Source organism: Glycine max, chromosome 8, assembly GCF_000004515.6.
Source record: "Glycine max cultivar Williams 82 chromosome 8, Glycine_max_v4.0, whole genome shotgun sequence".
Classification (NCBI taxonomy): domain Eukaryota; kingdom Viridiplantae; phylum Streptophyta; class Magnoliopsida; order Fabales; family Fabaceae; genus Glycine; species Glycine max.
The window spans coordinates 11,548,689-11,563,102 of record NC_038244.2 but is presented as its reverse complement, the minus strand read 5'-3'; the positions used below and the strand labels follow the sequence as shown (position 1 = coordinate 11,563,102).

The 14,414-nt window shown below is 31.4% G+C and overlaps 1 protein-coding gene across 2 annotated transcripts; it reads right to left on the bottom strand.

Annotated features, from left to right (window-relative positions):
- Nucleotides 1-2,246: 2,246 nt before the first annotated feature.
- On the bottom strand, nucleotides 2,247-7,372 carry LOC100811021 (hyphally regulated cell wall protein 1). 2 transcript variants are annotated; one of them, XM_006585276.4, is made up of 3 exons: nucleotides 6,483-7,372; nucleotides 5,644-6,376; nucleotides 2,247-3,625 (listed from the first exon to the last, which is right to left on the bottom strand). In XM_006585276.4, exons 1-3 carry the CDS (start codon nucleotides 6,884-6,886, stop codon nucleotides 2,516-2,518), a joined length of 2,247 nt encoding a protein of 748 aa, XP_006585339.1. In that variant the 5' UTR covers nucleotides 6,887-7,372; the 3' UTR covers nucleotides 2,247-2,515. The 2 variants fall into 2 exon arrangements, with proteins under 2 accessions (XP_006585339.1, XP_003532866.1); XM_003532818.5 differs by having other exon boundaries at nucleotides 2,247-3,622; nucleotides 6,483-7,364.
- Nucleotides 7,373-14,414: the final 7,042 nt, after the last annotated feature.

The following is a 14,414-nucleotide window of genomic DNA, read 5'->3' as shown; positions in this document are numbered from 1 at the left end:
TTAAATAAATATTAAAAATGTATAAATTAAAATAAAATAAAATAAAATAAAACTGAATTTAATTAGATTAAATTAAATTATAGATGTGATTTTATGAATTTGTTTGGTCTAATTTAAACCAAAATTATATATATATAATTTTGTTTATAAAATTTGATACAAATAATATATGTAATATATAATTATAATTTAATGGTTAAATCATTAAAAAATATTTTTTATACAAAGGCATAACAATGTTATGAGCCAAGCTTTTTTTAATGAAGGTGGGTGAAAATTATGTATAAGACCTAATGATTTTTGGGTACAAGTTGCACATGCAAAGTACATATGTGGTAATGATGTATTATCTAATATTGGTAAAGCATAGACCCGGATCTAATACTTGGAGGGGGATCGTGAAGTGTTGGGATAAGTTATTGTCAAATATGACTTGGAGAGTGAGTAATGGTAGAATATTGCGATTTTGGAAAGATAATTGGGTCTCAATTCATGATAAGCTAGATCAATATCGGAGAGGACAAATCGGTCATGGGGAGAACATTCTGGTATGTTTTTATGCCAATGCTAAAGGAAATTGAGATTTGGAGTGAATTGTTGTTGATTTATTGGCGAATGTAGTTGAAAGTATAAAGATGCTAAAGTCACCTTCCATGGTTAGTAAAACAAATTATTTGGAGTGGAATAATGTTGTTGATAGCGGCCTTTCAGTTAAAAAGATGCTTATCTCAAATTGCTTGATACTCATACACTTCAAGAATCTATGTTGTTTAAAAACATTGTGTTAAGATGGCCTGAAAAAGATTAGATTTCATTTATAGGGAATTGGTCTTGGAGTGTTGTCCATGAATAAGTTGAGATTTCGGCAACATATGACAAATGACATCATTTACCCATTGTGTAAAGATAAGGTAAAGGATGTGATGCACGCGCTCAAAGACAATAAATAGGTGCTACCAATATGGTGGAAATTTAACATGAATGTTGAATTTGTGTTCTTTATCAGTGATAAGCCTAACTGACTTACCATGAATGTTTTTAGCACGGGAACAAAGGGAGAAGTGAAGTAGAACACTATATTTGGAACTATTGTTGATTGTATTTGAAAGAAGCCTCCAGAGGGTATTACAAAAATTAATTATGATGACTCTTACCTTGCCTCAATGGCTTTTGGTGCTTGTGGTGCCATGCTTCGAAATGATAAAGGTGACTTTTTGAAAGCATTTTCAAATAAACTTGGGCATTGCACTATTTTGAACTATGTGATTTGAGTTATAAAACAATTATTGTTGAGAAAGATTGTGCTAAAGCTATTAAGCTTGTGCAGGATCTCATATATCATGAAGGCCAATTTGTAGATCTTACTTATGAAATTGTGAAAACCAAGGAAAAGTTTACTTCTTATTCCATTATCCATGTGTTGCACGACCAGACAAATAATACAACAAACTATTTTGCCAAAAATGATTTAACCATTGATAGAAATGTATGTTTTTTATGATAATTTACCTAATTTTACCATAACTTGATACAAATATTGACCCCTCTATTTTGAGTAATATATAATTCTGTCTTGGATTTTATTGTCCAAGCAATTCAGCAAAAAAATAAAAGGCATAATAGTGGATGTAATTTAGATGGAGTATTTTAATAAGCTACACCCTGAGATGTATTTCAAGAAAATCCTAATTATATATTGCTAATATTTTGAAAGAGACAAAAAAACAAAAATTTAAAAATACACATTTTATACCAAATGAGTCAAATATCATTTTATACAAAATTATTTAATGATGTAACAATCAGTAGAACTCAAATCAACAGTATAAGCTTATTCATCCTCTGTCTCCCTCCCTCTATACAAACACATTCATAAATTTATAATTTTATACACACAATATTGGTTGTGAGAAATAAAAATAAATATCGAACACCAAATCACGATTGAATTATCAATATTAAAAGATTCTTATTAACATTTTTAAGTGATTATATTATCTTTAACTAATTTTTAATCTTGCAGTAAAAAAGAACTAATTTTTAATCTTTATCATTCAACATGTGTAGTTTGTATGAGCCAATATTCTTAATATATTGTATCCGTGTGTGTATTCACTCAAACTTAAGTCACTCAAAGATACACTTAAGTTATGGTTGGAAATCTGCACATAGCTTGGATGAATGAACTGCTTGTATCTTTTGGGTGAAACAAAAAGAAAAGAAAGTTAAAAGAGTAACAGAGGTGGTGACCAAAACAAGCACAAGCTTTGACTATACTTTCCTGTTAAACCAAAAAATCAAGAAAAGCAGTCCCCAAGAGGACAATGTTGTTACAAGGTTTTAGCCCAAATCAAAATACTGTTACATGTACCTAGCAACTGACTACAGGCTACAGCTGATCAATAAATTAGCAGTATAAAATAAAATAAAGAAAGAAATACATGCTTTGACAATAGTAATAATAATAATTAATATACAGAGGACAAACAAAAGAGGCTAACCATGAAATTTGGAATCATTTCTTGGAACGTTTCTTGGGGCGCTTATCCTTTCCAGCACTAGCACTATTTTCTCTCCCACGCTTTGCACTACCTGCATTTGTCTCTGCTGCTTTCTTTGGAGGTCTACCAACACTCCTCTTTGACTGAGAGCTGTTCTCAATATTCTTATTATTCCTTTTATCCGCAGAGCCTGAACCTCCTCCAACGTTATTATGCCTTGATGCCCTTTCTTTCCCTTTGTCTCCCTTTCCATTGTTCACCATTTTCTTCTGCTCTTTGGCACCATTACCACCTCCACCACCTTTGCTGCTGCTGCTACTTCCTCCTCCTCCTCCTCCTCCACCCCCGCTTCCACCGCCACTACCACCCTTCGATGCTTCCGCTGAAGTGTTGCGCTTAATCCGTTTCAGGAAATCTGCAGCTGCACTCCTCTTCTTGTCTGCCCCCCCCTCTGCTTTGCTCTTTTCCGGTTTAACAGTCTCCGAAGGCTTGTTCCCCGAGGACCCTGCCTTAGGAGTGGAGATAGAGGACGGTTTCTTATTATTATTATTACTACTATTACTATTGAGGTTCTTGTTGCTCCGCCTCAAGCTTCTTGCTCCAGTAACAGGCTTTTCCTTAGCTTTGGGAAGCTCCTCTTCGTCTGTATCAGAAGAAGAGGGCTTCATGGGTGGCTTTGCATCAGAAGATGGCCTTTCCTTCTTGTCATTGAAGACGGGTTGGTCACCCTTTTGGCCAAAGGTGGCAGAGGAAGGTTTGGATGACATTGAACTGCGTTTGCGGCAAACCAATATAGGACCAGAGGCTTTGTTCTTGGAAAGGAGAGAATCTGGTTTAGCTAATGGTGCATTTGGAGGGAGTGAATCGTTCTTCCGGGGGATAGGATCCGATTGTGCTTGGCCGTGGTTCTTCATCTCCGCGGTGGCAAGGCGGTGCAGCTGCCGCCCCGCCTGCGATTCCAGGGAGTCATGGGAGAAGAACACGGTGGCGTTGGTGAAGAGGAGGAGGAGGTCGCGGAAGAATGCACTGGTGCATGAGGAATAGTGACCCTTTTGGAGTCTCAATTGTATGGTTTCCAAGTCCATGGGCTGTTTCACTAGGTCTTTGTATCTATCCGTATCCTGCTGCAACAAGAAACCAAACCAAACCAAACTTTACTAAAGTGTCATAATTGCACGAACCTACATCTCATATCCATTCATGGTTAAATTTTCAAACATAAAATATCCTGTAATTTAGAAATTTGTCGACTCGTTGATAAAAACATACTTGAGTATCTAACTGAATATTATTATAATAGAGATAGAGATAAATAAACCCTTGATTACTTTTGCAATTAATTTTTGGGATGTATTTAGAATTAAAATATTCTCTAAAGGATGCACATCTAAGACCGCGCTTTTGCTGTTCAACGAGAAAGGACACGGACACAGGAACAAAGAGAGAAAGAGCACAAAAAGATAGGGTCCATTCATAATTCCACTACCGTACATATTTTCTTTTTTATTATCAAATCCAAACATTAACAGCTTACTGCCAATACGGTAGCGTTGCCGTCCCGTCCAATCCACACATTCCGTTAGACCAAGACATTAAATTGATAATCGTTCATATTATAGCTATGGTATGAAATATTAATTGTAATTATTATATTAACTTCATTTTTTAAATGAAAAATTTAATATGTAAAGTTAATTTATTTCTTTATCTGTCAAAATATTTCATAAAATTTATTATTCATAATATTAAAAGATACATATACAATTTTTTTAAAAAAGTGAAAGATTAGTTAATGTAAAGAAATAACGTGTATATTTAAAAGAAGAAGAAAAAAACACGTAGCATTCATACGAGAATATTTAAATTTACTATTGGAAACAAAAAACATTCAAATTTAATATTCAGAGAAGACACAGTTGGATGATTACGACTTGTGAACAAACACGTCACCGCCGCGAAGCATGGACGCAAGAAAAGGGAAGAAAAAAGAAAAAGCTTAATAATAATAATATAATTAAAAATAAGCTTGTTCATGTGGAATTATTTTGGGTCGTAGTGAATTAGATATAGCCCAGACAGATTATTTCGTGGGCTTAAGGTGATTCGGTCTGAAATAATTTATGAACACGTTGCATGGAGCTGCACCCAATCCTTGGCTCACGAAAAAGCACGTGCTCGGCAAAACCATAATATGGTAATATTCTTACTTTAGATCGTTTCCCGAAATAAGGGTGAAAAAAATAAAGTATTTTTCTCCAACGGGAAAATTGCGTGAATTGGCCATTTTGAATTGATTCTATTTTGGCCATTAAGATAATATGATCCTATATTGATATATTTTAAAAAAAAAACATATATTCTAAATTACTAATAATCTTGCATGTTTCACATCGGGACACTTGACGCATCTGCGAGACCCGATAGATTTAATTTTTATACTTACTAATTACTACACGCATAATACCAAGTATATAAGAGATTATTTATGAAATTACTTATACATATAATAATGTAATTAATCTTTACTTTCGGAGATAGATATTTAATGAAATTGAATATTGATCTCTTAAAATAAGGGCCATGAAACAATAGAAGCATGGCCATGTGTCATGTGTACCTACGATTTTCGGCCGCAAGAAACAATCAAATCCCTTAACACTTAATCCCTAGAAATAGAAACGGATCCTCTATTCATTTTTTCCCCCTAATAAAACTTATTATTTTATCAATCTCTTAACGATTTTTATTTTTATTTTTTATGGTTTCGCCCATTTTATTCACAAACTCCGTGCCCATAAAAAACTAATCTGTTTCAAAAGTGGTCCCCTTTTGTTGGACAGTCACGATTTTAAGAACGTATCCGCTTCTTGCTTGCAATTAAATCTTGCAAAAAAACTATTTTCTTAAAAAAGTTTCACTTGATTTCTTTTTTCTGATTATTTTAAAGTTTTTTTAACTTAGTTTAAACATAAGACCATCATCATATATCATATTTTTTCTCCCAACGTGCATGCATGTATTATTAAAAATGAAGTAATTTTTTTTTCAATAGAAAGAGTGAGAGACTATTCTTATATTTTTTTTCAAAATTTTGAAAGAGGGTAAAATACCGGTTTTATCCAAAAAGGAGTAGATGGAATACCTGGCTATCAAGACGGCGCTCGAACAATGAGCTGTGTTCGTGCCCCTTGATCAACTCCAAAACCCCAACCAACGGTTCTGATTTCACCGTCGCCGCCTCGTCGTTCTCCGCCGGACACGAGGCGTCAGTGGCTCCGGAAACCTCCTTCCTCCGCCGCGTCTTCCTCTTACGCATTAAGCTCGCGGAGCTCTGCACCTCGCTGCTCTCGCGCGTCCCTCCTTCGCCCGAGTGAGCCACCGAGTCATGTAACTCGGATGAGTCATCGTCTTCCTCCACTTTCCTCCCCTCACTCGGAGGCACCGACTCGCACGTTGGCACCTTCGCCAACGCATCGTAGCTTCCGTTATTCGATTCCTCTCCAACCGGCTTTCCCTTCCGCTCGACCGGATCCGGTTCCTGCGAACCGGTATGAACCGGATCCGGTCCGGTTCCGGTCTTCGCGTCGCCATCTCCGGTTTTCTCGAACCGCGAACCGGTCGAGTTGGACTCGTTAACCGACTGGTTCTCCCGGTCTGATTCGTCGCCCGTGGTTGGCAACGTCTTGTCTGTGTTGTTCGCGGTTCTTTCCTCCGGTTCGGAATTCGCCGGTCCAGCCTCTTCCACTTCTCCGCCGGTTTTGTCGTTTTCCGGCCGCAACTCGCCGGAAACCGCCAGATCTGGTTTCTCGTCGTCCTTTAAGTCTTTTTCCTGCGCTTTCTCCTCCTCCAACCTCTTCACCTCCAACTGCAACGACCTTCACAAAAAAAAAAAAAACAAGAACCAGAAAAAAAGTTGAAATTAGATCTAAAACCTAAAAAGAATAAAATATTATGAGGAGTTTTTTTTGCTCGGAGATTTACAGAATGGAAACGTCACTGCGTTGGACGTCGCGGCGGAGCTCGGCAACGCGGAGTTTGCGCAATTCGTCGAGCCAGGGGACGTGATCAGAGATAGCGGCGGCGGCGCCGTTCTGGCGCGGCGGAGGAACGTCGTCGTTGCATTGGACGGCGAATCGGCGGCTGAGATCATGAAATTTCTGCTCGCAGTGGCGCGCGGTGGCGAGGAGGCGCGTGGTGCGCGACTGGACCTCCATGGCGACGGCGTCCCAGTCCGTGAAGCCATGGCGGTTCACGGCGCACGCTAGCAACAGCTCCTCCCAGGTGCCCCACGCTTCGTTACGGTGTTGTTGCTGTTGGTGGCGGTGGTTATGGTTCTTCTCTATGTCAGGTTCTGGTTCTACCTTGTGGTTTTGGTGGTTTTCCATACGCTACGAGAAAGAAGAAAAGAAAAAGAAAAAGAAGATATTGCGGTTTAACCATAAACTTTCTCTTCCAAACACCCGCGAGCCTCTTCAAATCCAATCCCTTAATTATTATATTTTTTAAATAACATATAGAGAGAAAGAAATTAAATTAATTAAAAAGACTAAAACCAACCATTAGGGTTTGTTTTTGCTTTTTGGTTTGGGTTATGGCTCCTAACAACAACTTCCTCTTATTTGGTCGTGTGCGTTCTCGATTTTGTGTATGTGTGGTGAGTTTGTGGGTTTTGGGGTTGGCGTTTTGTTTTCTTTGGTTCTTTGGGTTGAATAGCGTGGTGTGTGAAGGTTCAAGATTGCAAATTGAAGTGTTAATATGTACCAACACTGTATGCAACTGATTAGAAGAGAGTTTTGCTTTCAAACAAGTTGCGACACTGACCTCAAATTGAATCGCGAATTTCCCCCACTCGTCGATTCGGATTCACGTTCATATTGGACTCTTGACCCGTTCTGGTGCTGTTTTTATATATAGGTTTGGGGCTGTTTAGTGGCCCAATATGGTCTATTACTTTCTGCACTTCTTTTTTGTCTTTTGAAATGGCTAATCCAAAATGTAATGCAGAAAGCACTTTAGTAAATAAAGGAAACAACAGTCCTCAATGTGACGTACTTAGAGTAAAGAGTGTGTGACGTCCAATTGTGGAGTCCTTATTCTACCTGTCATGATGCAGTTCAGGCAATTATTTCCTTGTACCTCTCATATGGCTTCTGCATCTAATGTGGAATGTAAAATTACTTTTCAAAAAAGATTTAAGTGGAATGTAATTTTACATTTCGAATTAAGTGTTCTAAAAATTTAAAGGTGCAAGAAATAATGTTGGAGGTGCATGAAGCAAGTAAAACACAATTTTGAGTTCTATTGTTGCGTGTGTTCTAATAATTTTTTCAAGATTATTTTGTATATAAACGTAATATCAATTACTATTAATTTTTTCATCAAAAATTAAGATCACTTACTTTATATTTAAACTGAGTTGCTTACTTTAGAAAAACCGAATATGCCAGTGTTTAAAACTTTCTTTATTTCAATTTCACATAATTCTCACATGTCCAAATGTACCATGTAATTGATGGAAAAGGATGGAAAACAGTTTTAGAACAAAAATAAATGTGAAAAGGGTATTTATTATTTAATTAAAAAATTACGTCATTCAAATTTTTAAGAAATAGTAATTTATTTTTAATAATTAAAAATATTAAATATAATTTATTAATTTATTTTATCAATACCTTTAAAACTCTCGTTATCAAGTTTAATGTATTAGCAAACTTTACTGTATAAAATAATTTTATCAACATACTTTTATATTTTTAAAAAATAATTGACTCCTCCAAAATAAGAAAATGTAATTTGCATGATAAAGTATAATTATAACATTGTTTAAAAGAATTCATGGAGTCTGTCATTGAGAATGAAGCCTATCGCATTCATGATGATTCGATGCTCATTTTATGTGTAAAAAAATCACAGAAAATGAAGCTTTTATTATGGAGAATGACTTGGGAGTGTCTACCTACAAAACAACATCTCATTTCTAAAGGCGTTCAATGCCCTAGCACCTGTCCTTTTTATGATAACAATCAAGAATATACTTGTCATATCTATTTTTTGGAAGCGATCACACGAAGGAGTCTGACAAATTTTAGGTTTATGGACATTTATTCAGCAAAAAGTTGGCCATGCAGAAGATTTCTTTGAAGCTTTATTCATGTTGTTGAGAAGTCTCCCAACTGACCTCAAGGTTAACCTAGCAACCATTTCATGGTGCATGTGGCATAGAATGAATGAAAAGGTATCGAATGGTATTTATAAACCTCCTCGTGTATTTGATATAGGATGAGTTTGTTTAAACTTAAAAAGATAACTTTAAAATAAACATTTTTTTATATAAGCGTTGTTTTAAGATTGAGATAAAATTTATTTCTTAAAATAAAAAAAAAATTAAGCAGAAGCGATCTAAACAAATATACTAAAAAATAGGAAAAATAACTTATTTTATTAAAATAAATGTTTATTTTAATAAATAAGTTTAAACAAATTAGTTCAAAATCGTTAAAGGTGTATCCAATGACCTACCCAAAGTGTAATGATCACAACTTCCATGATAGAAACCAAATGTTGGCTTCCCAAAGTGCAATATCAATGTTGTTACTTTGGCTGAAAATGGTTATGTTTATGATTGATTGCTTAAAAAATATAATGAATTTGACAATAATGAGAATTTGATTGAATTGAAAGAGTCTAATGAATTAAAATATAAAGGGATAAAATTACCTTATTATCAAGCAAGATCGTTAATTTGAATACGGTTGATTTCTCTAGGATTTTTGAACTCGGTACAAACCACAGTTTAATTATGTGAAACTGAAGCTTCCATTCAATATTTCCAGGATGTATGTCTGAAATGAAAGTAAACTTTGTTGTCATATTGTCTCTAGGGATTAAGAGTTCAATATCCAAATATCACCTGCAATATCCTTTTATAGCCAAAGTTTTTTGTTGGAAATTAAATGGTAAAATGAAAGTGTTTTTAATTATTGTTATTTACTTAGTAAAATCAAATCATATTAACATTTTCATAAATTTAAATTTAAATTTGTAGACAAATAAAAGCAATTGAAGAGACTAACGTTACTTATGGTTTATTAACATTTTTTTGTCAACTGACCCTTGTGTAGTTTCACTTCCAACACTTACTACACTTATACCCGACAACAACAAAAAAAAAAAAGGGAGAAATCTAGGCTATAATAAAGGGTAATGTAAAAATCAAATGATGAACCATGTGTGTTTCTCATTCTCATCATTATTACTGTTAATTGCAAAATATGTTGTCATTTTTTACATTTTCATTTCAAAACCTATAGAATTTGAAAATTTCAAAAACTGCGTAACTCATGCAATATTTATTTACATTAAATATGAATAAAGATGATCAATTACATACTTCCATTTATAAGAATAATATAGTATTGTCAGGTGTAACAAAAAAATTGCTAAAAATATTATTTCTTAAAAATGTGATTTTTAAAATATTATGCAATAACATTCTTCTTTCTTCATTTGATGCAATATAATTAATTATTATGCATTGTACGTTGTACAAATATTTTCAAAATTTAATCCAAACGTAACTTTAATCTTTGGATTGAAAAGCAACTTTTGTTATGCCTTCTTTATCCTACAATAAACAATCTTAATTGGAGTTCCAGATTATTGTGATTTTTATTATATATTTTTTGGGTACAAGTTGCGATTAATATTGTAAAAAATTAAGATAAATATGGCTGATGGTGTTATAATTGTAGTAACAGTGATTTCAAAAACTTTGATGCTGAAATAATTGTCTTTAGAGTTTAGACTGTTTTATAAAACTTTGACGTAATGATGTATGTGTAAAAACATTTTAAAATATTTTAAAATTTGTGCATAAAAATTATTTAGTTTATATTCGCAGTATAATTTTAATTAATTTTAAAGGGTATATAATATAGGGTTGTGCTTAATATTTAATATGCATTTTCATATCTTTGATTGGATTTGATGTTTAACTTAAAAATAGAATCCAAATTGCAAAATTTATTAAAAAAATAATCAATCAATATGCATTGCCATAGAAACTAATACGCTAATTATTATTTTTTTAATTATAAAGAAAAACACATAATTTAATGCTTCCAATGATTGACCTCTGCGATTAATTTATTTGATTATTTTAAAATGCTTTTGTTTAATTTTATACCTTAAGTTTGTTGGTAGGTTAATTTGGTATATTCTGGATGAATCTTTTAAATTTAATAATAAAACCTAATGAAAGTAAAAATATAATCATTTTTGTTTTCTTTAATTTTGTTATTATAGATTTAATTTTTATTTAATTAGAAAAAAAGTTAGCAATATTGAAACAGGGCATGTCATCTCTAAAATTCAGAAGAAAAAAAATGTGTAAAGAAAATATATAAACCAAGTTAAATTATCATTAATTAATATTATTTGAAACGAAATTACAAATCATACAGTGTTATTTGAAAATATTTTTTTTGAGAGGAAGTTAATTATTTGAGAATATTAAAAATATAGCTAAACCAACTCGCATCGCTCATATTTTCATAAACTTTTATAGATATTTCTTCTGGACGATTTAGTTTGACAACAATTAACCCAATGGCCAATAATTTGCATAACCATCACCAATCTCCCATATTATTTTGCATGGCCACTTGTTTCCTAACTAGTCAAACATACACTGTTTTTTTTAGAAAACATGTTGACAAAAATCAAGTGCCATTAACTGGTATGTTAATCGTATATTTGATTAAATAAATTGATTAAATTTTAGTTTTTTAGCCTAAAAATAAACAAAGAAAACATATATAGAAATTTCAATTAATTAGTGATAAACTGATGACTAACTTTTTTAAAAACATAAACATAAGAATAATCTTCATTTTCATTTTAAGTGAGTTTAAAACGATTTGGACCTCTCAAATACGTAATTTTGTCACCATATATGTCTGTGACATGCAATATGAATATTTTTGGATTAACATATAAGAGAGTCAACCAACCATCCTTTAAGATACCATAAGAATGTCCAATCCTTTCATCAAATAAGTTTTACTATTATTTTTCTCCACTTTAACCTCAAACACATTTCCATAAAGGATCCTCAAAATTACAATGCATTGAATTTCATTAAAAAAACCCAAAGCTAATAAATTTGACAACCTAATCTTATTCTACAATGATATTAGTATAACACAAGTGTTATTGATTAGCACAAATCTAATAAATAAAATAAAATAGAAGCCAAAGATATAATCTTACATATCAAGGAGAGATTTCAAAATGGAAAGCCCGTCACTTTAGATCTCTCATTGATTATTCATTATCATCGTGATAAGGATAATCTCCCATTTGATAATTAAATTTTTTAAAAATACAATTCATGAATGTATTGTATCAAATCAAATGAAAGAAAAATCAAAATAAACTATGGGATTAAATACTAAAATATTTCAAAAAAATAAATATAGCTAAATCTTAAAAAAAAAAAAAACACTTGACTATCAATTAAAAGTAAAGATAGAACCATGAATTCTTATATATAGAGAGAGATAGGAAGAAGGAAAAAGAAAATGAAAACGTCGTTATTAATAGTTATTAGATAGATGAATTTACTTTAAATTTTGACATATGAAAAATGGATAGACACTGACCTTAATTCTAAGCAATAGATAATAGATAGAAACAAGGGAAAAATAATGAAAATGTTAGGAGTTACAATTTTAATGCTACAATTAATAGGTTTTGGGAGATTTTAATATGGTAATTTAATTTCACATAATTATCTTATTTACGTAAATATCAAATTACCTTCATTTTATCCTTAATTTGATCCGTGTAACTTGAAGCAAATTACCTTCACTCACTTTCCATTTTTAATTGATTATTTAAATAAAAGGTTTTGGGAATGCAAAATAATATATTCTAAGTTTCTGTGATTATTTTTGGGTGCAGTTCTGATATAAATGCAAAATTAAATATATTAATTACAAATTACAATACCATAAACTAAATATTTGCAATTAACACCAATTTTGTTTATTAAAAAAATTAATATCTTAATATATAAATGAATATAATTAATAAAATTGAAAATTATAAAATATAAATACATAAAATTATATTATATATTATAACGATGAATTAAAAAAATATAAAAAATACTATCAATCAATACCGTGCGGAGATAGAGACATATTAGATAAATCAATCTTTTTTTATGTTCGATGTATGATATCGTCATCTTTCTATTCACTCATGTGCGTGGTGTCACGAAAAACTACAATATATAGGTTAAAAAGTGAATTATAGCGTTAAAAAAAATATGGGAATTAATTGAGAGAGAAATGTTAGTGTCATCGAAAGAGTTGAATAAGAAATGACTAAAAGGAGGCTGAAACGACAACTAGATAGAGTTGAGAAGAAGGATGAAAAAGAAGGAATGTGAAAATAGGAGACGGAGAACTTATGATAAGAAACAATTGCATACAAATTTATTTGTTTTTAATTGTGATATCGATTTAACTAATATTGATATACTTATAAATTCATTTAATTGTGCTATTGATTTAGGTGAAAGTGTCCTAAATTATTTGAAAAAAAGAGCAAATAATTATTAAAAATCTGATTGTTATCAATCGCCTGTACCAATCATTATATTATAACAACTAAGGATATACAAATTATATGTGTTTTAAATACAATAGAATTCCAATACAACTATTAATATTTAAGGTAATATATTTTTATGAATTAAAAAAATAATAGAAATGTATGATTTCAAAACCAAATTATTATAATTTAAAAACTAAATTAATGACAGATAAATTATGAGAATTTTACTATTTTTTTAATTAAAATTACATATCAAATAAATCATCACTAGATTTATATATAAGGATGTACAGTTCATTAATTTTGTGATATTAGATTGCACGGATCACCTGACAATCAGCGATTTAAATTGAAATAAATGAGCATAGATCCAAAATCAAATATTCTGTTGAATTATTAAAAGGTTTAATTGGATAATGAATGAGAAATGAAAAATATTTTTTAAAAAGTGATAATTGATTTAATAAATATATTAATTATTTATTCTATAATATAACTTTATAGTTATTATAATGATTCAATAACTAATTAATCAATTTATTAAATAAATTTCTATTAGTCTAATAAAAAATCATTTGAATTAAAATATAACTAAACATATACAATTATTTGACTGCAAGTATTATAATCAATACTGTCAATTATAATAATCATTACAATTACTACAATTACATGATAAATTAACATTTCAATCAAATCAATCTAGACAGAGAATGTTACATGTAACTTTTTATTTATTTATTTTTAAGCAATTTATTTTATAGAATTTCTAAGAAAGTCACCTGTACATTTTCTTTTTAAAAATATTTTTGTACGTATTAACTCGAACACGCTGCCTGAGAGACGTTAGGGTTCCTGTTGTTGTCACGAGTCTCGACTACTTCTCTACTCATCCTAAAAAAATTGAACTGGGGGAGGGATAGTGGGGTGAAGCATAATGCAAATGTAATGTTTTCAGTTATAAGTATTATATATATATATATATATATATATATATATATATATATATATATATATATATATAGAACGTTTTTACTCTGTTCTGAATGAGGCTTTCACTTGTAGGACATTGCATATATTTTGATGTAGGGCAGTAGCTACCTTTGCTTTATTATATACCCCTCTACTAAATTAGTAAATCACAAAGAACAGACCAATATAACTTGGAATAATACTGTAATAGTAATTGTTTTCAGTTTTGTGGTTACTTGATTTTACTAATTACTATACACATCGTTTTCAGTTAAATCATGGCCAATACAATTTTATAGTTTTTTTTTTTTTGTTGGA